At 47.2% G+C, this 26,527-nt stretch overlaps 1 protein-coding gene across 3 annotated transcripts in view; it reads right to left on the bottom strand.

Moving 5' to 3' along the window:
- Window positions 1–26,527, bottom strand: part of TLK2 (tousled like kinase 2) — a 948,113-nt gene that overhangs the window by 771,026 nt on the left and 150,560 nt on the right. For all 3 annotated transcript variants that reach the window (XM_069237985.1, XM_069237987.1, XM_069237986.1), the window contains exon 5: window positions 18,390–18,433. In XM_069237985.1, the coding sequence (XP_069094086.1) occupies window positions 18,390–18,433 (44 nt within the window). The remainder of the gene's footprint in view (window positions 1–18,389; window positions 18,434–26,527) is intronic.

Genomic DNA, 26,527 nt, shown 5'->3' with positions numbered 1-26,527 from the left:
TTGGGGTCAAATGTAATGTTGCCAAAGGCATTTCCACCAGTCTTATGTAGGTTTGTAAATTACTGCACAGTACTGAGTTTGTGTGAGTGTGTAATAAATGCACTTTTACTTTTCAAAAGAAAAAGTACAGACTTGATAATTATTTACTGAGTGTTATGGTTGTGTGTCAGCAGATGGTGATTACTAGCCAACATCACCTTCCTTGAGTAGGCCCTGGACTGCTCTGCCTCACTACCATGAGAGTCAAGTGCTATAATGAGATGTTTGGTTCCCAGTAGAAGATGAATATGGACCCATTCTTTCACATTCATATTAACCTTAACTACATGGTGTACAATGTTGGCCAACAAGAGATGCCAGTCATCATACTGCACAGGGCACATCTATTATGTCAATGCAGTTTCTCTGCAGGTAAATCACCGACAAACATCAACAAATATATGTAGGTCACTGACACAGCCATACATCGATTTTTCAATCGTCTGTAGGATTATTAGTCCACAGGAAATGTTTTACTTGATCGCTGGCAACTTTGGGCTAAATTTAGCAATTCTGCATATGCAGGTTATCATCATATTTGTAGGTGGAGGATCAGCGGCATTGCATGGAAGCGTTGCAAGACAATCCCAAATGTTGAATCCAAGAAGCAACATAATTTTTTTGTTGTTCACTAAAGCAAAACCTTTGGATCAAACAGCACCAAAGTTTCTCGAGTTTGATCTTTAATGGATGTAATATAATCTATACAGTATTCTTTGGGATTAAATATCAATTAAGAGCTATCTTGTCAGATGAGTGTGTGTGTGTGTGTGTGTGAGAACAGATTCCCCAATAATATCGGAATCTAATCGCTCAGTCTGACTTAGAAGACAGGGTAAGCAATTCAAGAGCTTCACTTTGAGAAAGTATTTGATGTGGCCATGTGGGGAATAGGGTGAGCACAGTCTATTTCCAGCAGGGATAGGGAACACTAAAGTCTGATTATTAATGCATTTCATATGAAATAGTAAAAAGTTAAGATGCTGGGCCTGTGAACCAGTCTGAGAATAGGACTGAAAGAAGAAATAAGTTACTTACCTGTAACTGTAGTTCTCCAATATTGGACACTTTCATAGATTCACACGCTTGAATACCTCCCAGTCGTCGAGATGGGAGTCCCCGGTGGAATTATATAACCAGGCCTGAAGATGTATGCATACAATACATGAAGTAGGCCTCAATACAATAACCCATCCTAGTCGTTTTGTAAAATATACCCAAACTCAAACTTGAGCCAATCAGATTGCCTCACCCCTTTAGAACCACCTGTGAGGAGCTGCCTTCCCTCAGATTTTCCCAGCACGAGTGCTGAAAGAACCCAGCACACTGAAAAGAGAGAAGGTGAGCTCCCCGGGGAGGCATGCGGGCGCATATGAATCTATGAAAGTGTCCAATACTGGAGAACTACAGTTACAGGTAAGTAACTTATTTCTTACTCCAGTATTGGAACTTTCATAGATTCACATGTTTGAATAGAATAGCAGGCAGTAAGTAACATTTTCTGTACCAAGAAATACTGTCTATGTCAATCATTATAAATAATGTCAGACAGTTATATGCATAGCAATAAAATAATGCTGTAAACACGCATACATATAAATATGCAAGAAAGGTAAGTAAATAATAACCAGAAAATGTAATTAAATCTGAAGCGGATGGAGGGAAACAAACAGCTCACCTTATCTGAACAAAAGTCTAAGAACTGCTTGACTTACTGCGGCATCATGGAGCGATTCAGCATCCAGGCAGTAGTGCTTCGTGAAGTGTGTGTTGTCCTCCACGTGGCTGTACGACAGATGTCTGGAAGGGACACTCCGGAGAAGAGTGCACAAGAAGTGGACACTGCAAGTGAACAATGTGCACAAACTTTACTGTCCAGCGTTCGACCAGCTTTTTGGTGGCAAAAGGCTATGGCACTAGAAATCCATCTGGAGATGGTTTGTTTAGAAACAGGAAGCCCTCTCCTGGGTGCACTAAATGCCACAAACAGCTGACTGGATCTTCTGATTGAGGATGTGCGCTGCGAATAAAATTTAGGGCATCGCTTGACGTCCAAAGAATGCAGCAATCTTTCTGCTCCAGTCTGGGCTCCAGGAAAGAAAGTCCTTAGGACCACTGGCTCATTCATGTGGAAATCAGTTGGCACCTTTGGGATGATGTTCGGGTTTGTCCGTAGGATGACTGTGTCATCTGTAAACCTCGAGAAAGGCTCTTGGATGGTAAAGGCTTGAATCTTGCTTACTCTGCGAGCTGATGTCAATGCTAAGAGGAGTGCTACCGTCCAGGTAAGATACTTAATGTCTGATTTATGAATAGGTTTGAATGGCTCCTTCATCAACTGAGTTAGGACTGTATTCAGTTGCCAAGATGGAGGAGGTTGTTTGGCTGAAGGAAAGGATCGGAATAAGCCCTTCATAAACTGCTTTATCAGCCAATGAGACCAGAGAGACGGTCGTTTGGATGGTCGCCTATATCTGGAAACAGCAGCTAAGTGGGCATTAATGGAAGCATGGGCGAGACCAGACTTCGCCAGTTGGAGAAGGTACGGTAAAACCTGAACTGGAGCAGATGTAAGCGGATGAACACCATTCGCAGAACACCATAAACAAAACCGCTTCCATTTTAATGTATATGTCTTATTGGTGCTGTCTGCCCGAGCTTTAGCTAAAACTGTTTGATAGTCCATAGGAATGTTTAGATGGACAAATTCATTGAACTCAGGAGCCATGCACATAACCTGAGATGCTTGGGATCCGGATGCCTCACTTGGCCCTGGTTGATCGTTAGCAGGCCCAGAATGGGTGCTAGCTTGATGGGAGGACAACAGCAACAGAAGCTCTGTGTACCACGGTTGACGTGGCCAAGCTGGAGCAATTCGAATTATCTGGCAGGGCTACTATTTGATCTTGCTGATGACCTGAGGAAGAAGGGTTTCGGAGGAAAGGAGTAAGCATAAATCCCTGACCATGCTATTGAAAGGGCATTTCCCCATGACCCTGGCTGGGGATGCCAGCTTGCATAAAACCGGCATTTCGCGTTCTGAGGCATTGCAAAGAGGTCCAGGTTCGGTGTCCCCACCTGCGGAAGACTGCATCCAGCGTGGTTTGGTTCAGTTCCCACTCGTGTGAAGATGTGCTCAGCCTGCTTAGAGAGTCTGCTGTGGTGTTGCTGACTCCCAGAAGATGTTCCGCCCGTATGTGTACTGAATTCTGAATGCACCAGGTCCAGATGAGCTGAGCTTCTGTGGAGAGTGAGCGAGACCGAGTTCCGCCTTGCTTGTTTATGTAGTGCATGGTGGTAGTATTGTACGTCCGGACCAGCACTGACGAATCTCAGATTCTTGGTAGAAAAGCTTAGTGTAAGGTACGCAGCTCTGAGTTTGAGGAGGTTGATGTGCAGCGTTGCGTGAGAACTGGGCCATCTGCCACTGACCTGCAGATCTTGGAGACATGCTCCCCATCCCTCCATCAAAGCATCCGTTGTGCTGGAGAATGGAGGGATTTGATTCAGGAAGTCCAGACCAACTGAAATGTTTGCAGGTTTTGACCATTCTTGGAGTTATGTGAATGATGTGCCCGAAGGACCATTGCGCCTGCCCCTGCTTCCACTGTTTGTCAAGCTCTTCCTGTAGAGGGTGCATTTGAAGAGGACAGTGTGAAACTAGGTTGATACAGGAGGACATCATCCCCAGTAAAGATTTGAACCTCCGAACTGAAAGAGACTTTTTGTTCGAACTAATTTTGCCAAGGTCAAAAGCTTGAGTTGGCGTTCTTCTGCAGGAAAGGCTTTTGTAAGAGTCATGTCCAATATAGCACCCAGAAACACTATCCTTCTGGTAGGCTGGAGCTGTGACTTGTCTCTGTTGAGAGTGAGACCTAGTTGTTGGAAGAGATGTAACGTGGTCTTGAAGGAGTGACGCAGAGCAGAGATATTCTGAGCCTTTAGTAACCAATCGTCCAGATATGGTAATACCTGGTGCTTGAGACGTCTCAGATATGCAGCCACTGTGGTTAAGCACTTTGTGAAAATCTGGGGGTCGGATTTGAGCCCAAAGGGTAGCACTCTGAACTGAAAGTGGTGGCTGGCTACCATGAATCAAACAAGGAAGTACAGGGTCCCTGGCCTCATAAGGAGAGAGATTCAGGGAAAAGTACAATAATCAAAAGTATATCTCTCTCCTATAGATATGAAGAGACAGCTTAATGTAACACAGAGAAACCTTTAAAGATATATAATGTGTTTTTATTTTTTTAATGATCAAACCATAAATAAATATGCATGAATCTTCTAATTCGTACAAAATATTTAATCCAAAATATACATAAAACTCCCCCTTAACCAAATCATAACACACAACAAATATACAAACAAGGCCATATATGACTGAAAGCACGTAGAACATACGACTAACATATAGACAACATCAAGACATCGGAATCACAAAAAATAACACATATCTACATATCTCCAAACATAATTGATAAATCGTAAGTCTTATCTCAAAACAGATATAGATCTCATGTATAGATCATAGTAGAAAACAAATTAATGTGTGATTAATCTCCACATCGTCTCCAATATAAAAGTAAAATAGAGTCCGTGCAACCAATATTTCCATGTGTCTCTGTGGTAGAGTGGCTGATGCAAGTGACATACTTCACCACCCATGCATGGCATATTATGGCGAGGAGGTATTCTAATAACACTTTTCTGTGCATCTCCATCAAGTTTCAGAACCATGCCTGTGTGGCCATTGTGGAGCAGTTACGATCAATGTCTTGTTTCTCTGCAACCACTTATCACTAACCGTATCTATCACTGGGATCGATGGAAAGGGATATTCAAATATCCCATACCAGTCTATTGACAGGGCATTTCTCTGGGACGATTGGTGAGGATACCTGGGTGCAAATTTGTTATTTTGCATTTTCATGAGTTGTGAACAAGTTCATTTTTTGTGTGCCCGATTCTAAAAACACTGTCCAAGCTATTTCTTAGCTTAACTCCCATTCATGTGAGGCTGCTTGTCTGCTTAGTTGATCTGCCTCTGTGTTATTTCCTCTGTACAGCCCATCTCTGGTGTTCTGTGCTAGTTTGGATAACATGAATGGCCTTGTTCACTCGACTGTTAAGGTAGAATATGGTAGGTGTGCTGTCTGTTTTTATTTGTACTGGGTTTTTCAAGATCAATTTGTGGAAATCTGTCAGTGCTAGGAATATTGTTTTTAGCACCAGGGTGTTTCAATGCTGCTCTCAAGATCTCCCAGCTCATACTAAGGGCCTCATTATAAACACGGTGGGACTTCACAGAAACACAGACCGCCAGCCCGTAGAGGACCCCGCTGGTTGTATAATCACCATTCCGCTGGGTCCACATGGAGCGGTCGTCAATGCCTCAGTGCGGCAGGTGCGGCAGCACCCGTCGCGCATATCACTGCCCGTAAATTAGGCAGTGACTGGCGCGACAGGGCTGTGCACATGGGCCCCAGAGCACCCCTTCTGCCAGCCTTTACCTGGTGAGGATAACCACCAAACCACCAGGGAGAGGCTGGAGGAAAACGGGTTCTTTATCCAGAGGGCAGCGCTGCCCTGTCGGGATGGAGAAATCCGCCATCATCAGGCTGCCTGTCAGTGGTAGCCTGGCGGTGGCGTAGAGCCACTTGTGGCGGTCCAGACCGCCATGCCAGTGGCGGTGTTTTCCGCCACCGGGGGCATGGCGGTCTTTACCGCCATGTTTATAATGAGGGCCTAAGTCTCCATTGCGTAAAAGAGTTCTTCCTCCAGAGTCGAGCGTATAATTGGTGCTTCTCTTTAGAGTTGAATTCCGCTGTGGCTCTTTTCTCTATACTCAATCTCGATCCCCTTTCGAAGCTGTGTCACTCTTTGAAGGGTTGCTCCCATCAGTGTTGTAGTATTTTAACTCATGGAACTCTTTTACTCTGTGCTTTCCCTCAGCTGCTGGTTGCTTCAGCATCGGGGTTGCCTAACAGAGTTAAAGTCCAAGGTTTTCGGTATCATGATTGTTTTGGCTCCATGTCCTCCTCTGGTGCCCCATCCACTTAGTTGGCCTGATCTCCTTTGACACCTGGATATGCACCCCCTATGCTTCTTACTGCATCTCCTCATCACTGGATAGTCTCAGTTCTCTTGAGAGTTTACTATGGTTCGTGACTGGGCCATGGCACAGTGGGTCTATTTTAGTTTTTTCCTCACCTTCAGAGTCTTCTGAAGAAATTTGTAACAGGCCTTGCACCTCTCTGCCTTTGTTTGTGCAAAATCGAAAAGGGTTTTTTCATGTCTCAGGCCCATTGTGAACTCGCAGGGATGCATTCTCCGACCTATAGGGTTGAGGCCCATTATGAAGGTACCTTATCTTCAGCCTTTTGTGTGGCATTCAGCGTTTTCCGGCAGTCACTGACAAGTACTGTCGTATAGAATCATGTTTGTTCTCAGTGTCCTTCTGATTATATTATTTTCAGTGTTTTTTGGTGTTGTTTCCAGAAGTCATGTACTTCTGAACCAAACAGCAAAAAAGAGAAGTTGCCGACCACCACGGGGATTTTGAGGTCATACCTCAAAGGGGGATGGAAACCTACCAAATGGTCGTGGATGCCCAAAGGTGGAAAAACAAAATAAGGATTTTGGACCCACCCACTAGATGGTGTAATCATGCATTGTATGTGTAAGGAAATGCCTCCTTGGCATGGTTACCCCCTGACTTTTTGCCTTTGCTGATGCTATGTTTTGAATTGAAAGTGTGCTGAGGCCTGCTAACCAGGCACCAGCACCAGTGTTCTTTCCCTAACCTGTACTTTTGTTTTACACAATTGGCACACCCTGGCATCCAGGTAAGTCCCTTGTAACTGGTACCCCTGGTACCAAGGGCCCTGATGCCAGGGAAGGTCTCTAAGGGCTGCAACATATCTTATGCCACCCTGGGGACCCCTCACTCAGCACAGACACACTGCTTGCCAGCTTGTGTGTGCTGGTAAGGACAAAACGAGTAAGTCGACATGGCACTCCCCTCAGGGTGCCATGCCAACCTCACACTGCCTATGCAGTATAGATAAGTCATCCCTCTAGCAGGCCTTACAGCCCTAAGGCAGGGTGCACTATACCATAGGTGAGGGCACCAGTGCATGAGCACTGTGCCCCTACAGTGTCTAAGCAAAACCTTAGACATTGTAAGTGCAGGGTAGCCATAAGAGTATATGGTCTGGGAGTCTGTCAAACACGAACTCCACAGCACCATAATAGCTACACTGAAAACTGGGAAGTTTGGTATCAAACTTCTCAGCACAATAAATGCACACTGATGCCAGTGTACATTTTATTGTAAAATACACCCCAGAGGGCACCTTAGAGGTGCCCCCTGAAACCTTAACCAACTACCCGTGTAGGCTGACTGGTTTTAGAAGCCTGCCACACTCGAGACATGTTGCTGGCCACATGGGGAGAGTGCCTTTGTCACTCTGTGGCCAGTAACAAAGCCTGCACTGGGTGGAGATGCTATCACCTCCCCCAGGCAGGAGCTGTAACACCTGGCGGTGAGCCTCAAAGGCTCACCCCCTTTGTTCCAGCACCACAGGGCACTCCAGCTAGTGGAGTTGCCCGCCCCCTCCGGCCACAGCCCCACTTTTGGCGGCAAGGCCAGAGGAATTAATGAGAAAAACAAGGAGGAGTCACTGGCCAGTCAGGACAGCCCCTAAGGTGTCCTGAGCTGAAGTGACTAACTTTTAGAAATCCTCCATCTTGCAGATGGAGGATTCCCCCAATAGGGATAGGAATGTGACCCCCTCCCCTTGGGAGGAGGCACAAAGAGGGTGTACCCACCCTCAGGGCTAGTAGCCATTGGCTACTAACCCCGCAGACCTAAACACGCCCTTAAATTTAGTATTTAAGGGCTCCCCTGAACCTAAGAATTTAGATTCCTGCAACTTACGAAGAAGAGGACTGCTGAGCTGAAAAACCCCTGCAGAGAAGACGGGGACACCAACTGCTTTGGCCCCAGCCCTACCGGCCTGTCTCCCTCCTTCAGAAGAAAACTGCTCCAGCGACGCTTTCCCCAGGACCAGCGACCTCTGAATCCTCATAGGACTGCCCTGCTTCCAAAATACCAAGAAACTCCCGAGAACAGCGGCCCTGTTCAACAAAGACTGCAACTTTGTTTCCAGAGGAGCAGATTTAAAGACCCCTGCAATCCCTGCAAGAAGCGTGAGACTTGCAACACTGCACCCGGCGACCCCGACTCGACTGGTGGAGAAACAACGCTACAGGGAGGACCCCCTGGCGACTCAGAGACTGTGAGTAACCAAAGTTGTCTCCCCTGAGCCCCCACAGCGACACCTGCAGAGGGAATCCCGAGGCTCCCCCTGACCGCGACTGTCTGAATCCAAAATCCCGACGCCTGGAAAAGACCCTGCACCCGCAGCCCCCAGGACCTGAAGGATCGGAACTCCAGTGCAGGAGTGACCCCCAGGAGGCCCTCTCCCTTGCCCAGGTGGTGGCTACCCCGAGGAGCCCCCCCCTTGCCTGCCTGCACCGCTGAAGAGATCCCTTGGTCTCCCATTGATTCCTATTACAAACCCGACGCTTGTTTGCACACTGCACCCGGCCGCCCCCGCGCTGCTGAGGGTGTACTTTCTGTGTGGACTTGTGTCCCCCCCAGGGCCCTACAAAACCCCCCTGGGTCTGCCCTCCGAAGACGCGGGTACTTACCTGCTGGCAGACTGGAACCGGAGCACCCCCTTCTCCATTGAAGCCTGTGTGTTTTGGGCACCACTTTGAACTCTGCACCTGACCGGCCCTGAGCTGCTGGTGTGGTGACTTTGGGGTTGCTCTGAACCCCCAACGGTGGGCTACCTTGGACCCCAATTTGAACCCCGTAGGTGGTTTACTTACCTGCAAGAACTAACAATAACTTACCTCCCCTAGGAACTGTGAAAATTGCACTAAGTGTCCACTTTTAAAATAGCTATATGTGTTTTATGTAAAAAGTATATATGCTATTGTGATCATTCAAAGTTCCTAAAGTACTTACCTGCAATACCTTTCAAATGAGATATTACATGTAGAATTTGAACCTGTGGTTCTTAAAATAAACTAAGAAAAGATATTTTTCTATACAAAAACCTTTTGGCCTGGAATTGTCTCTGAGTGTGTGTTCCTCATTTATTGCCTGTGTGTATGTACAACAAATGCTTAACACTACTCCTTTGATAAGCCTACTGCTCGACCACACTACCACAAAATAGAGCATTAGTATTATCTCTTTTTGCCACTATCTTACCTCTAAGGGGAACCCTTGGACTCTGTGCATACTATTCCTTACTTTGAAATAGTGCATACAGAGCCAACTTCCTACAGTATGTGTCTTGTACTGCGAGTGCTCAGTGACACCATATAGTGAAGTGATGCAATGAGAATGCCAGTCATGAGTTTTCAGTATTTTAGTTCTGCTTTTTGCATGGGTTAAAAATGTGGCCTCAGGAGGATAGCTAAACTAATACCATGTTTAAGTGACACTCTGGATGCCAATCTAGGCAGTGCCATTCTTTCTGCCTCCACTATGAATCTTTTGATAACTTCTTCCTATGGTGCCCTTTGAGTATTTCACTAAACAGTTAAGTGTATCCTTAATGATGTGTTAGGTACCAAACGGTAGTGTGTTTTGTATTGCTGTCTATCAGTCCTCCTTTGCTACAGCACTGGATAAGCTTGTTCCATTTAACGGAATAACAATCTACTGCTTTAGGTTTTCTACCTTCTCGAAGACTTCCATGCATCTCTGAGGAAGCTACAAGCGTCTGAATTTTAGGTCTTTAGGAGCAAAGCTACTAGGCTGAGACTGACCATCTTCAGGCGGTACACCTGCCCAATTTCATTGTTAGCATGTACTGAGAGATGGGTCACTATCACCCTACCTTGTGACACCTCCACTAGGTCCACAAACCTTATTTGGCTATCAAATTTAAAGTCATGAGTGTCTGTGGCACCTGTTGATCACTAATGGTACAGTGCAATCGGGCGGGATAAGGTATATGCAAGTCTCTCTCACCAATCAAACAGACCCTTCTTTCATGATGGGAGGTATTCATTACTGGATGCAAAGTCTTGGCATTTAGCGTTTTCGTGCATAGCAAACAGCTCTATTTCTGGTGTAATCTATTCCATGAAAACTTTCTCCACTATTCTTTGCTTTAGCTCCCACTGTTGCGAAGCAAGTGCCTGCCTGCATAACTTATCTGCTTCTGTGTTTTGAATGCATGCTAGGGTGTGTCTTTTCTAAATGCCCTGGGTTAGTTTGGACAGTGCATGTGAGTGTTCCTCTATGTTTGTTGGGATAAAATGCTGTTGTATTTTACATCTAGATTTGTACAGCTTTTTCCTTGACATGCGCCTGGAACCCCTTCAGAGCATCTGTAAAGACAGCCCCAGAGGTAGCTAGGTGTTTAAATGTTCCACAATGTTTTCTGTATTACAACATCTCTCTTTTTGAACTTTCTCTGGGAAAACCACAAGATCTTCCCAACTCCCAGTTGCCTGTGACCACTGGTTATGAAGTCACTCCTGGACTGGCCTCATGTGGCACCTAGTATGGAGTATCAGAGGTTAGCAGTACAGTTCTCGCCGATAGAGGTTTTCTCCTCTGGTGAAAACAGTTTGCTGTGTCAAAGCCAAAATCTTTCTTTTGAATCATGAAAACCCTGGCTTCCCACATATTCAATCTTGCAACCGAGAATGAGTGTTTCTTCTCAGGGACTGAAGATAATTTCTCTAGGTTTAAAGATAGCATCACTGTCCGTATGCTTCTTAGGCATTTTTACATTAAGCCCAACATCTAGGTATGAATCCCCTGACCTCCCAAGTGTGCTGCCATCATTGCAAGACATTTTGTAAAAACCCTTGGTGCCAATGTCATCCCAGATGGAAGTACCTTGACGTGGTAACATACCTTGTACACTACAAATCTGAGGAATTTCTTCCCATCAACACATTCAGGTTAAAAGTCTTGGAGGTCTAGGATCACCATGCAGTCCCCTTTCCTTAGGAGTGTCTGATTTCTTGAAGTTTGGCCATTTTGAACTTCTGGGTCTAGATGAATTTTTGTCAATGTCTATTCTGGTTTTAGAACAAGAGAGTAAAGAAAGTACACTCCCTGGTCGATTTGCTGCTTTTGTACACTTTCTATTGTTTGCTTTCTTTTTTTACAAGGTCTTCCACTCCATGTCAACAGCAATGTTGTATGACTGAGTACCCATTTGTTGGAGGTGATTGCTCTCTGCTCCTAAAGGAACCCTTCTATCTTGCCTCCCTACTGGGTTCGTTTGTAGGGCGACCTCTATAAGGAAGCTCCTCGGCTACGGGCACAGACTGTTGACGCCTGGCCTCTTCCTCTGGCAGTCATGAAAGGGATGTTGTGGTGTACCGCTATTGTTGCGGTGTACTGCCATTGTTGCTTTGACCTGTTCTGTGTATATACTTGTCTGTGGTGCAACAGTGGTTTGAGGGCCTCTTCTTACAGGAGGGAGAGGGGAAAGAGGGAGGGGTGCACGAGGGGGAGTCACTTAGGAGCAGTTGTTCCTCTCCTGAAAAAAACCCTCTGAACAATAAAAGCCCCACTGCCTTTGCAGTTTTATTTTCCTTTTTTTTGTTGGAGTGAAGCATCCAATGTAAATCTTAAAAGGGTTTTCTAATGTGAAAGACATTCTGAGACTGAATCTCTTCCCTGAACCCATACACTGGTTGCTAGACATGTCTCCTTATGGCACAGCCTGAGCGCATCCGTCTTCTAGCTATGCCCACTGCATGCATTACTGAGTTTAACCTGGTGTTAGACAGTCTTTCCATTCTGTATTTCTGCATTATCTCTTACTATTTTGGTCCGTGAGATAGTGCATCAACTCCTGTCTCCTCCTGTTGCTGATGGCTATATCAGCTTAGCAGTATATCCCAACGGGATATAATCCAATGTGGTGCAAGTTCTCACCACTTTTTTGGCCAGCTACCTCCATCCTGGTGCTCTCCTTATCCATCCAACGTCTTACAGCTGCTGGAGCTTTGCCTATCCTCTTCACTGTGCTGGCAATTATAGAGCCACTCTGGTGGCTAGCTTATTACCCTGATCAAAGACACTAGGTAGCATCTGTACCGGTTCTTCCTCTATGATTGTAACAGAGTTTCTAGCAGTAAACAAGGCTTGGTTTGCTCCTCTGTAGGTTTACTTCACAAATGTCCACTACTCTCTTTATGAGGGTATTGTATTCAGTAGTGTTGTTCGTGGGTGAATGTCCAGAATGGTATGTGTTGATGCACTCTTCAAGTAATTGGGCCTCCAGGTCTTCCTAGCACCCATCTGTCTATGGATCTTTCTCAAACTGGCCTTCCTCTTGTGGTTCAGGTGTGCTGAGGTTTGTAGCTCAATGTCTTCCTCCTCCCATTCTTTTTTCCTCCCTGACGGGATTCGAAATCCCTTGAGGTAATTATCGAAATCCTTTTTTCTTTGAATCAGTGCTGCCATTCTGGCCCATTTTGTTTCAGGTTGAGTGCCCATTGTTCTGTATCAAGGATGTCTTTCTCTTCAGCAGCAGAGTTTCAATTTCATTCACCTCTTCTCCTTCCCCTATTCTCAATCACTTGAGACGGGCATCTGGGTTGAAGTGGAATCAGAGGGTTTACCACCAACAGTGGCTTTTGGCTTTAACCGTGTTGTCTGCTGCATTTTAACTTCCCTCCAGTGAACCAAGATTTCATTATCCAGGGTGTCTTAGAGGACTCTGAGTCCAAAGAGGTCAGCAAAATCTCAGTACAGTCTTGTGCTACTACCTAAAAGCTCCACAAAGTTACCTTTTAAAGAGTCTATCTCTATTTTTACATAATTTCTCTTGATGCTTGTTGTAGCCTACAATGTTTCCTGTTATTTGGTTCTATAATCGAAAGTCCCCTGACAAATCATATACGCTCCGCTCCAATGATTCATAGGCTTCCAAAAAGTGCTTCCAGACCCAATAGCAGAAAAAAGAATCTCAAGATGGTGATCACGTACAGGGGTTTCTGGTGGCGTACATCAGACATCACAGGGGAATGGGCATGTCACAAATGGTTAACGAGGACCAAAGGAGGAAAAAAAAAAAAAAAAAAAAAAAAAAAGACTTAAAAACAATTCCAATAGCCACACATTACATGGCAAAATAATGCATAGCATGTAAAGATTAATGGTTCGAAACCATCAGTATTTTCACCTAGAGCCAAGGAGAAAGAAGTGATTATCCCCTGAAAATTGTTAAAAATGGCCCATCAAGAGCAGGGACTAGACTGATTAACAGAAGGAAGATTACATTTTGCTAATTTCCACAGAATTAATTCCACCGATAGTGCATTGTAGGAAGTTAGGTCTGTATATACTATTTCGAAGTAAGAAATAGTGTGCACAGAGTCCAAGGGTTCCCCTTAGAGGTAAGATAGTGGCAAAAGTAGATAATTCTAATGCTCTATTTTGTGGTAGTGTGGTCGAGCAGTAGGCTTATCAGAGGGCAGTGTTAAGCATTTGTTGTAAACACACAGGCAATAAATGAGGAACACACTCTCAAAGACTTACTCCAGGCCAATAGCTTTTTATATTCTAAGAAAATATTTTTTCTTTATTTTAAGAACCACAGGTTGAAGATTTACATTAAACACTTTAAATGTAAGGTACTTCACTTAGATACTTTAGGAACTTTGAATGAAAACAATATCATGTACAGTCTTTGTAAAAATGGCAATAAGCTATTTTCAAAGTGGACACAGTGCAAAAATCAACAGTTCCTGGGGAGGTTAAGTAAAGGTTAGATTAGGAGGTAAGTAAAACACTTACAAGTCTCAGTACTGGGGCATAGGAAGCCCACCGTTGGGGGTTCAAGGCAACCCCAAAGTTACCACACCACCAGAGGTCAAAGAGGTGCCCAAAACACACAGGCGCCTATGGAGAACAGGGGTCTCCGGTTCCAGTCTGCCAGCAGGTTAAGTACCTGCGTCCTCGGGGTGCAAACCTGGGGGGGTTTTGTAGAGCACTGGGGGGGGGGGGGCACAAGTAGGCACACAAAATACACCCTCAGCAGCACAGGGGCTGCCGGGTGCAGTGTGCAAAGCAGGTGTCTGGTTTTGTATAGGGTTCAATGGAGGGACCCGGGGGTCACTGTAGCGGTGCAGGCAAGCACGGGGGGTCTTTCTTGGGACAGCCACCACCTGGGCAAGGCAGAGGGTCGCACCAGGAGTCACTCCTGCATCAAAGTTCGGTTCCTTCAGGTCCTGGGGGTTGCGGGTGCAGTGTTGGTTCCAGGCGTCGGGTCTCTTGTTACAGGCAGTCGCGGTCAGGGGGAGCCTCTGGATTCTCTCTGCAGGCGTCGCTGTGGGGGCTCACGGGGGTTGTCTCTGGTTACTCACGGGCTCGCAGTCGCCGGGGAGTCCTCCCTGAGGTGTTGGTTTTCTGCAGGTTGAGCCAGGGCGTCGGGTGCAGAGTGTAGAGTCTCACGCTTCCGGCGGGAAACGTGAAGTCTTTGGAAGTTGCTTCTTTGTTGCAAAGAAGTAGCTGGTTTTGAACAGGCCCGCTGTTCACAGGAGTTTCTTGGTCCTGTAGTCCAGGGCAGGCCTCTGTGGCTTCAGAGGTCGCTGGTCCCTGTCGGATGCGTCGCTGGGGCAGGATTTTGAAGTTGGAGACAGGCCGGAGGGCTGGGGCCAAATCAGTTGTCGTCTTCCTCCTTCTCTGCAGGCTTGTAGGTCAGCAGTCCTTCTTTCTTCATGTTGCAGGAATCTGATTTCCTGGGCTCTGGGGAGCCCCTAAATACTGAATTTAGGGGTGTGTTTAGGTCTGGGAGGGCAGTAGCCAATGGCTACTGTCCTTAAGGGTGGCTACACCCTCTTTGTGCCTCCTCCCTGTGGGGAGGGGGCATATCCCTAATCTTATTGGGGGAATCCTCCAAACTTCAAGATGGAGGATTTCTCAAGGTATGGGTCACCTCAGGGCACCTTAGGGGCTGTCCTGACTGGTGGGTGATGACTCCTTGTTTTTCTCATTATCTCCTCCAGCCTTGCCGCCAAAACTGGGGGCAGTGGCCGGAGGGGCGGGCATCTCCACTAGCTGGGATGTCCTGGGGCGCTGTAACAAAAGGGGTGAGCCTTTGAGGCTCACCGCCAGGTGTTACAGTTCCTGCAGGGGGAGGTGAGAAGCACCTCCACCCAGTACAGGCTTTGTTCCTGGCCACAGAGTGACAAAGGCACTCTCCCCATGTGGCCAGCAACATGTCTGGTGTGTGGCAGGCTGGCAGAAACTGGTCAGCCTACACTAGAAGTCAGGTAGGTATTCAGGGGGCATCTCTAAGATGCCCTCTGGGTATATTTTACAATAAATTGCACACTGGCATCAGTGTGCATTTATTGTGCTGAGAAGTTTGATACCAAACTTCCCAGTTTTTAGTGTAGCCATTATGGAACTGTGGAGTTCGTGTTTGACAAACTCCCAGACCATATACTCTTATGGCTACCCTGTACTTACAATGTCTAAGGTTTTGCTTAGACACTGTAGGTGCATAGTGCTCATGCACATATGCCCTCACCTATGGTATAGTGCACCCTGCCTTAGGGCTGTAAGGCCTGCTAGAGGGGTGACTTACCTATGCCACAGGCAGTGTGAGGTTGGCATGGCACTCTGAGGTGAGTGCCATGCCGACTTAGCCATTTTCTCCCCACCAGCACACACAAGCTGTGAAGCCGTGTGCATGTGCTGAGTGAGGGGTCCCTAGGGTGGCATAAGACATGCTGCAGCCCTTAGAGACCTTCCCTGGCATCAGGGCCCTTGGTACCAGGGGTGGCAGTTACAAGGGACTTACCCGAGTGCCAGGGTTGTGCCAATTGTGGAGTCAAAGGTACAGTTCAGGGAAAGAACACTGGTGTGCTGGGGCCTGGTTAGCAGGGTCCCAGCACACTTTCAAATCATAACTTAGCATCAGCAAAGGCAAAAAGGTAGGGGGTAACCATGTCAAGGAGGCATTTCCTCACATGCATCATCTACTGTAACAGTCATGTTCAGAGATTGACATGAGGAACTAGCAACATAAAGGTAATGATGCCTGGGAACCGCAGCACAGCACCGCTCTGGCCTGACTAGTCGAAGGCGAAAACTGTCACTATTTCTTGAATATGGACTAAACACTCAAGATGCAGAAACACTCAGCTGATGAGCACTGAATTGTCTGGGTTGGAAACAAGTGAGCTTTGTCCATACTGAAAAACCCATTTGAGGTTGTAGTCACTAGATTTTGCAGAACATCATGAAAATCTGCTTACTACCATCAACAGTGCAAGTGAGGTTACACATGAACTGCTTGTAAGGAGCCAGAGGTTACTGGATCTTTTTTCTCCTCAGGCTAAGAAAAAAAAAAAAAAAAGTCTGGTTTCCTGCTGAGGTATACATACGTGTGTCTGTACATTAGAAAGGAATCAGACATGGTTTGGATTTTTATTTAGGTTAAATAAAAATCTTTAGTGTATGGCTCTTTACTAGACCACAGACACACAATTGGTTAATTCACAATGCTTCTCAGGAGTTGTACGAACTTAATCAGGAAATGGAGACTTGGAGTCCCACGCCTTACACATTTTCAGGCCTACTAGATTATTACAAACAAGGCAGCGGATATTGAAGTATCTTGATTGTAATGCTCAGAACAGCTCCTAGAGGTCATAGTGCATTACAGAAGACAGTGAATGGTGGAAGGGGTTATTACTTTGGGGACCCCACTAACCCAGAGTGGGGACCCAGAGATGATTTAGACAGAAAGAGCATGTCGTGCTGAACGGTTTGGTGGTGGTTCCATTGTTCTAAGACCACCACAGCCGGAGGTATGGCCAAAAATGCTTTGTAAAAGGAATGTCGCGCAAAGCATCATGGGGCGAGTTTTCAGAGTAGAGAGAATAATGTAGTATCGGCTCTCCCGCTGTGCCGAGGATTTCTGTGTTTTTTTCTATTGAAACGGCTGCAGTTGGTCTATTTTTCCACTGCTAAACGTAGGAAGAATTTAGGAATAGGGTTAAAAATTTAAATGACTCTGATTCTATAACAATGTGACGTAACTGGCCCTTATACAAAACGTTCCAATACATCATATCGAGTTTGCGCTGCAAACTGCCATGGCTGCCATAGAGGGCGAAGGGGAGAGACAAAAGAAAAATTTAAATGACTGATTCAGTAACAGTGACTAATCGTCACGCAAAGTGCTGCAACACCTCTGATCTAGTTTGTGAAACGTCAAAGGGCCATGGACAACGAAGACGAGACACAAAAGAAAAAAGTAGTGCGCCCACACAAACGTATATGGCCGTAACAGGGTCAGTCTGCAAGGCGTAACAAAGCAGCCTCAAGGTGGAACAAGCGTAAAGCATTTAAAATCAAGAGAATTCTGAAAGGCAGGCCCAGGAACAAATGAAAGTGATGACCGTCAAATGGGCGTGGTTAAGCCCACAGAATAGATTACAACATTTGAGAAGAGCAGCGCTTGCACGCTGCTATACTCAACCTGAAAAGTGGCCAAGCTGACGGCATGCCTACAGGGGAAATGAGGGCTGCCCTAGACTTATTACCAGTAGCCCCGCACATGATCCTATGATGGACCTCAGATGGGTTTGGAATCCCTCGCAGTTCCATCCCGTATGAGAAATGTCACATGCTTATTAATGAGGCAGCCCCAGAAGTCTGCCGGTGCTCAGAGACGAGCAGGCACCAGCAAACTCCCTTCTACCACCAGAAAAAGAACGACCTCCACACTGAGGGCGACAAAATGAAGAGAGAAAGGGTGCCACCTGGGGTGGGGCAACACAGAACGTGTGGTGTATTTGTATATATGTATGCCCTAACTGCATCTTGAGGACCTATTTCAAACTTATACGAAAGGCAGCAAAAGGATGAACACATATACACCAATGACTGACCTAGCTTCATTTCTAAACACATAGATTTTACAATACATTGACAAACACAAATTGTGCAGTTTCTTGCTAACTACAGAGAACAGCAATGATGGACATGTCCCCAATCTTATATTTCAATACTTCAGATTAACATATATTATGAATGAACATTTAATACTATTGAAGTAACTTCAATGTTCCAAAATAAAATTTAAAGTAATATTACTGCAGACAGTGACTGCATCCTTTAAATCCCATAATTTATGGCAGACATCAACCACAATATTACCAACAATCTCATAAATCATATGGCTTCAGTAATATCGATCCAAGAAATTGTGACAAAAAAGGTAAACAGTCCAGTGGGCATTATTTACCAAGGATATAGCATTAGAGAACCAACGTACCTCAAAATAGTCACTAATCTTGTGCCCTCTGGGAGTGTTCTTCCCTACAAGTATATTAAAAAAAAATAAAAAAAAATTGAAAAAAGTGTCAAAGAAATTATGCAAACTTCAATACTTTGCAACAATCTACACCATATTGCATTAGTGGTGGAAGCCTCTCACCTCTGGCTATCACCACAGAGGACAAGTTACTTACTTTTGGTAAAGCTCCTTCTAGTGGATACCTTTAGCAATCCAGTCTCCTCCCCTTGTGAATATGCTCAAGTGCCAGACTTGATGCAATAACTCAAAAAGCAGTGCTCCTACACACAGGTGGTGGTGCTGTGCAACTTCATAAGTGATGAAAAAAGACAACTATAAGCACCACTCATGTATTCAGAAGTCAGTTTTTTTCAGAAGCCTGTCTGTGCCCTCAGACACGGAGCTCATCTTCAGCAGGTAGGAATGACTAGTTGTAAGGAAATGCCTCCTTGGCATGGTTGCCCCCTGACTTTTTGCCTTTGCTGATGCTATGTTTACAATTGAGAGTGTGCTGAGGCCTGCTAACCAGGCCCCAGCACCAGTGTTCTTTCCCTAACCTGTACTTTTGTATCCACAATTGGCAGACCCTGGCATCCAGATAAGTCCCTTGTAACTGGTACTTCTAGTACCAAGGGCCCTGATGCCAAGGAAGGTCTCTAAGGGCTGCAGCATGTCTTATGCCACCCTGGAGACCTCTCACTCAGCACAGACACACTGCTTGCCAGCTTGTGTGTGCTAGTGAGGACAAACCGAGTAAGTCGACATGGCACTCCCCTCAGGGTGCCATGCCAGCCTCTCACTGCCTATGCAGTATAGGTAAGACACCCCTCTAGCAGGCCTTACAGCCCTAAGGCAGGGTGCACTATACCATAGGTGAGGGTACCAGTGCATGAGCATGGTACCCCTACAGTGTCAAAACAAAACCTTAGACATTGTAAGTGCAGGGTAGCCATAAGAGTATATGGTCTGGGAGTTTGTCAAACACGAACTCCACAGCACCATAATGGCTACACTGAAAACTGGGAAGTTTGGTATCAAACTTCTCAGCACAATAAATGCACACTGATGCCAGTGTACATTTTATTGTAAAATACACCACAGAGGGCACCTTAGAGGTGCCCCCTGAAACTTAACCGACTATCTGTGTAGGCTGACTAGTTTTAGCAGCCTGCCACAAACCGAGACATGTTGCTGGCCCCATGGGGAGAGTGCCTTTGTCACTCTGAGGCCAGTAACAAAGCCTGCACTGGGTGGAGATGCTAACACCTCCCCCAGGCAGGAATTGTCACACCTGGCGGTGAGCCTCAAAGGCTCACCTCCTTTGTGCCAACCCAGCAGGACACTCCAGCTAGTGGAGTTGCCCGCCCCCTCCGGCCAGGCCCCACTTTTGGCGGCAAGGCCGGAGAAAATAATGAGAAAAACAAGGAGGAGTCACTGGCCAGTCAGGACAGCCCCTAAGGTGTCCTGAGCTGAGGTGACTCTGACTTTTAGAAATCCTCCATCTTGCAGATGGAGGATTCCCCCAATAGGGTTAGGATTGTGACCCCCTCCCCTTGGGAGGAGGCACAAAGAGGGTGTACCCACCCTCAGGGCTAGTAGCCATTGGCTACTAACCCCCCAGACCTAAACACGCCCTTAAATTTCGTATTTAAGGGCTACCCTGAACCCTAGAAAATCAGATTCCTGCAACTACAAGAAGAAGGACTGCCCAGCTGAAAACCCCTGCAGCGGAAGACCAGAAGACGACAACTGCCTTGGCTCCAGAAACTCACCGGCCTGTCTCCTGCCTTCCAAAGATCCTGCTCCAGCGACGCCTTCCAAAGGGACCAGCGACCTCGACATCCTCTGAGGACTGCCCCTGCTTCGAAAAGACAAGAAACTCCCGAGGACAGCGGACCTGCTCCAAGAAAGGCTGCAACTTTGTTTCCAGCAGCTTTAAAGAACCCTGCAAGCTCCCCGCAAGAAGCGTGAGACTTGCAACACTGCACCCGGCGACCCTGACTCGGCTGGTGGAGACCCGACACCTCAGGAGGGACCCCAGGACTACTCTGATACTGTGAGTACCAAAACCTGTCCCCCCTGAGCCCCCACAGCGCCGCCTGCAGAGGGAATCCCGAGGCTTCCCCTGACCGCGACTCTTTGAATCCAAAGTCCCGACGCCTGGGAGAGACCCTGCACCCGCAGCCCCCAGGACCTGAAGGACCGGACTTTCACTGGAGAAGTGACCCCCAGGAGTCCCTCTCCCTTGCCCAAGTGGAGGTTTCCCCGAGGAACCCCCCCCTTGCCTGCCTGCAGCGCTGAAGAGATCCCGAGATCTCTCATAGACTAACATTGCGAACCCGACGCTGGTTTCTACACTGCACCCGGCCGCCCCCGCGCTGCTGAGGGTGAAATTTCTGTGTGGGCTTGTGTCCCCCCCGGTGCCCTACAAAACCCCTCTGGTCTGCCCTCCGAAGACGCGGGTACTTACCTGCAAGCAGACCGGAACCGGGGCACCCCCTTCTCTCCATTCTAGCCTATGTGTTTTGGGCACCACTTTGAACTCTGCACCTGACCGGCCCTGAGCTGCTGGTGTGGTGACTTTGGGGTTGCTCTGAACCCCCAACGGTGGGCTACCTTGGACCAAGAACTGAACCCTGTAAGTGTCCTACTTACCTGGTAAAACTAACAAAAACTTACCTCCCCCAGGAACTGTGAAAATTGCACTAAGTGTCCACTTTTAAAACAGCTATTTGTCAATAACTTGAAAAGTATACATGCAATTTTTATGATTTGAAGTTCCTAAAGTACTTACCTGCAATACCTTTCGAACAAGATATTACATGTTAAATTTGAACCTGTGGTTCTTAAAATAAACTAAGAAAAGATATTTTTCTATAACAAAAACCTATTGGCTGGATTTGTCTCTGAGTGTGTGTACCTCATTTATTGTCTATGTGTATGTACAACAAATGCTTAACACTACTCCTTGGATAAGCCTACTGCTCGACCACACTACCACAAAATAGAGCATTAGTATTATCTATTTTTACCACTATTTTACCTCTAAGGGGAACCCTTGGACTCTGTGCATGCTATTCCTTACTTTGAAATAGCACATACAGAGCCAACTTCCTACACTAGTGCACAGATTTCTAAATAGGAACCTTTTTACATGGAAAAGGAGACTATGCCACAGAAGGGGGAGGTTGAAAAGTGGTGAGGAATGTGCAGTTGGAGTACCCACTAGAAACAGCATTACCAAAGGCAAATAACAAGTTGCTCTGACTGAAGAATCCTCACCTTGTGATCAGCTATCAAAGCAGCACCTCCGGAGGTGGTGGGTCTATAGAGTGGCTCAGACCAAACAGTCCTACACGACAGTGCGGGCAAAATGCCAATCCCAACTGACCAGACTGTCAATTTAATAAAGCTCAAACATATGCACAGATGCCGACGCTCAGCCTGACAGTTATCTAGGACATGCACTCAGTTTGCCAATGCAGTGGTAGAAGCCTTAGCGCAGGTGGAATGAGCCAGCTTTCTTGAAGCTACTTCCGAGTCAGTGTGTAGCAGTAATAATACAGAGAACCATCCATCTATCCACCATGGTTCCAACATCCCAGGTGACAGCATACACTGATTTTATGGACAGACTCCTGACTGCCAGGATGAAATTACCTACTTTTGGAGGTAGGTCAGAGTCAACTGCCACTGCTCAATCTCCACGCAAGGAGATACATATTGTGCAGGCCTGGATGCAAGATCCAGCAATGTTGCTGCAACAAAAAATCCTGCCAAAGCAGCAGAGTGATCGGAGGACAGATGCTTAGGCCTAGCAGTTTTTGGTACCATACTCAACCTGGCTCAATCCTGAGCCACTAGGATGACGTGAGTCTGGTCATTCCTGATCTTCTTCAGAGTCCTGGGTGGGAGAGGTAGCAGTGAGGAGTACAGGAAAACAATGCTCCACCACATGCAGAATGCGTAGCTGAGGGACAGTTTTCTTGGTTATCCAGCACTCAAAACTGTTGGCAACGCACATTCTCTGCAGTGGAGAAGAAATCAAGTCAGGGTTCTCCCTATTGCTGTCAGATGCCTTGCTCCATCTCCAGATGGGCGTAGAGGGCTGAGCTCGTCAGCCCTGGTGGTACACTGCTAGGTAAATGCCCGGACGGCTCAGCCAAATCCAAAGGTGTAGGACATAAATACCCAAATCGGCCTGCTTGTTGCTGCTTATGTGTTGGTTGGCCTGTACATGAGAACCTAAACCAGCCTGCCCTTGCTGGCTGGCAGGAAAGTCTACAATGCCAAGCTAATTTCTCACAGATCCAACAGATTTATGTGGAGGCAGGATTCCACTGAAGACCAGAGTGTTTTGATTTCCACCTCTCCCAGATGGTGTTCCCAATCCAGAAGTGATTCTAGGTAGGCTTTGGAAAAACGTCTGTCACAGCACCAACAGCAGTCAAGCAACCACTATTGCAGATCTTTTGTGGACTCCTCTGACACCTGGATGGAATCCGATAGGTTCCCCTGGTCCACTGGTACTTCAGATCCCATCACACAACTTGCATATGCAGTAAGACATAGTCAGCCCGAAGAATGCAGGAGGCAAGCATGCCACAAAGCCTTAGAACCATTCTCAATGAAATCGAGGATAGCCGGTGAAACCTCTGAATCACAGCCTGAATGTCCTCAACTCAGAGGTCCAGAGGAAAGGCCAGAAATCACACCGAATCCATGAAGGCCCTGATGAAGGGGAGATTCTGAGAGGGATTCAGGTGTTAGTCCAGCAGATAGACTGAAAACCCAAACCAAGTCAAGAGTCTCACTGTCATTCGGAGGTAGTCTGTGAGTGACTGTGACAAGCCCATCTTCAACAGCCAATCTTCAATGTAAAGGAAGAAAGTAAACCTGACCTCAGCAGATGAACAGTAACCACTGCCATCACCATTGTGAACGCTTGAGGAGCACTGGTGAGGACAAAATGGGGCACGCAAACTGAAAATGCTTTTGCACAACTCTGAAAGTAGTCTGCAGAAGAGGCATGTAAAAACAGGCGTTCTGTAGGTTTAGCACCAGCATCCAGTCTCCAAGATGCAGGCCAGAAAGAAGGAGGGCCAGAGTGAGCATCCTGAAATTTTCCTTGTACAGAAAGGCATTGAGAGGGAAAGATCTAAAATACGGAGGCCTCCATTATTCTTCTGCACAAGGATTTTACAGGAATAACATCCAGTCTCTACTTCTCAGGCAGTCAACCTCTCTATGGCTCCTCTGGCTTATACAGCCTGCAGCGCCTGGCAGAAAAAGGACAGATGGTCCTCTGAGAGCTGCTCGGATGTAGGTGAAGGTGCAGTGTGTCAAAAAGGAATGGCAGGACACAGCCCCATTGGACAATATGGTAGACCCACTTGCAAGATGTAATATATTCTGAAAAAAGCAGCTGATCGTGCCTTCTCCTGGATGGCTATGTGCCACTAACAATGAAATAAAGAGGTTTTAAGGTCTATGACTGGAGAGGCTTGGGACATATGCTGCTATTTACAGCCTAGTCACTGTCTGACCTCAAAATCGCTGGTAGGCCTGTTTTATGAGCGTCAGTGCCCGATTCTGCAGATACACCAAGACGCTGTCATATTGCCAAAATGGCAAAATGTTTGAGGAAAGGGACAGGAAGGGGATGAAGACTGCCAGATCACTGAAAATTTGCCTCTAGAAAATCTTGAGAAATACCAAATCCACAGAAGCCCATAGCAACTTCAGAGCCGCCGCCACCGCACACCACCAACTCATCAGAAACACCAGAAAGAAAGCTATACAAGGCAGAATCTCCTCACATGCACACAACAGCAAGGAACTCTTCAGCCTCATCAAGGGGTTTCGCCCAACCCAACAGTGAAACAACGGACATCCCGCCCTCACAGGACCTCTGTGACAGACTCAATACCTACTTCCACCACAAAATCAAGACCATCTACAACAGTTTCAGCAAGGACAACCTACACGCAGAACCCACTCTACCAAACCCGACACCAACAAACCAACAATCACCACCTGGACCCCCCCTCACCACCGAAAATGCTCTGAGAAGAATACGGTCCATACACTCCAGGGCCCCCACAGACCCATGCCCCCACCACATTTTCAACAGAGCCGCAGACACCATCGCCTCCAAGCTCCGCCTCACCATCAACCGCTCACTAGCTGCCGCCACTTTCCCGGACGACTAGAAACACGCTGAGGTCAACCCCCCTCCTCAAGAAACCCTCAGCAGACCCCACCGACCTCAAAAACTTCAGGCCCATCTCCCTACTCCCATTTCCTGCGAAAGTCATCAAAAAAGCGGCAACAGCCAACTCGCCACATTTATATAAGACCACAACAACCTCGACATCTCCCAATCCGGATTCAGGAAAAACCATAGCACCGAAACAGCCGTCCTGGCCGCAACAGACGACATCTGATCCCTGCTCGACAAGGGAGAGATGCCAGCACATCCTGCTAGACCTCTCGGCGGCCTCGACACAGTCTCCCATCACACTCTGATATGAAGACTCCATGGAGCCGGCATCAGAGACAAGGCCCTCAACTGGATCCAGTCCTTCCTTTCCGGCAGAGCTCAACGAGTGAGACTCACCCCCCTTCCTCGCAGACCCCACCCCCACCACCTGCGGAGTTCCCCAGGGATCCTCCCTCAGCCCCACGCTGTTTAACATCTACATGGCTCCGCTAGCCACCATCGTCAGAAGCTACGGAATCAACAATCTCCTATGCCAATGACACCCAACTCATCCTCTCCAACGAACCCAACAAAGCCAGAGACAACTTCTGCGAAGGCATGGAAGCAGTCGCCAACTGGATGAGAAACAGCTGCCTTCAACTCAACGCAAACAAGACAATAGTCCTCATCATGGGCCCTCAACCCAACGCGTGGAACGACTCCTGGTAGCCACCCACCCCTACCAGCCAAGCCCGCAACCTTGGAATCATCCTGGACTCCAACCTCAGCATGAACCATCAAATCAACTCAGGCACCTCCACCTGCTTCCGCACCCTCAGCCTCCTATGCAAGTCCTTCAAATGGATCCCCTTTAAACATAGAAAGCCCATCACACACGCTCTCATAACCAGCAGACTGGACAACGGCAACACACTCTACGCCAGCATCAACAAGAAACTCACCCGCAAGCTATAAAACATCCAGAACGCCGCCGCCAGACTGGTCCTCGACCTACCTCGACACTGCCACATCTCGCAACACCTGCATACACTGCACTGGCTTCCCATAGAGAAAAGAATCACTTTCAAGATCCTCACCCATGCACACAAAACCACTAGATCACCAGAGATTATGTTTACCTTATGTTTTTGGGCAGCGACCCCTTAGGCAAGGGTCGCTGCCCCTGGGGCAATAATTTTTTATATGTTTCAGCCCCCCCGGGGCTAGATCGGCCATGTTTTTGGCCGATCTCGCCCCGGGGGGGGTCGAATCCCACTAGGCGCCAGGGATTGTGTGGTGTGTGTTTTGTGTGCTTGGGGGCACCCCTTCGGCAAGGGTCGCACCGCCCAAAGGGGGTAAAATTAGTATTGGCCATTTCTGCCCCCCTTGGGGGCATCTGCCCCCAAGGAGGGCAGAAACCACTTAGGCACCAGAGATCTTGTGTGTGTGTGTGTTTTGTGTGGGTGGGGGGCGGCCCCTTTTGCAAGTGTCGCTCCCCAAAGGGGGGGGGACATTACTGATGACCATTTCTGCTCCCCTTGGGGGCAGATCGGGCTATTTTTTACGGCCTATCTGCCCCCAAGAGGGCAGAAGCCACCAAGACATGAAGGGAATTATTATTTATTTGCTCCCCTTAGTTTGTTTTGTGCTGGGGGCACCCACATTTGCCCCCTTTGGCAAGGGTCACACCCCCCCCCCCCTAAACAGGGTACAGAGCTGCTGGCCATTTCTGCCCCCTTGGGGACAGATGGGCCTATTTGTTTTAGGCCCATCTGCCCCCAAGGGGGGGCAGAAAACATTTAGGCACCAGGGACAATTTCTAAGTTGTTGGTGACGGGGTGTTTGTCAACTGGCGAAGTATTTGTATTTGTGATTATAACAGTTTATTTCTTCTTTTTGTTCTAGTTCAAAGCTT

Source organism: Pleurodeles waltl, chromosome 6, assembly GCF_031143425.1.
Source record: "Pleurodeles waltl isolate 20211129_DDA chromosome 6, aPleWal1.hap1.20221129, whole genome shotgun sequence".
NCBI classification, from domain to species: domain Eukaryota; kingdom Metazoa; phylum Chordata; class Amphibia; order Caudata; family Salamandridae; genus Pleurodeles; species Pleurodeles waltl.
Note: the sequence above shows the minus strand (reverse complement) of the source record. Positions and strands in the feature narration are given on the sequence as shown.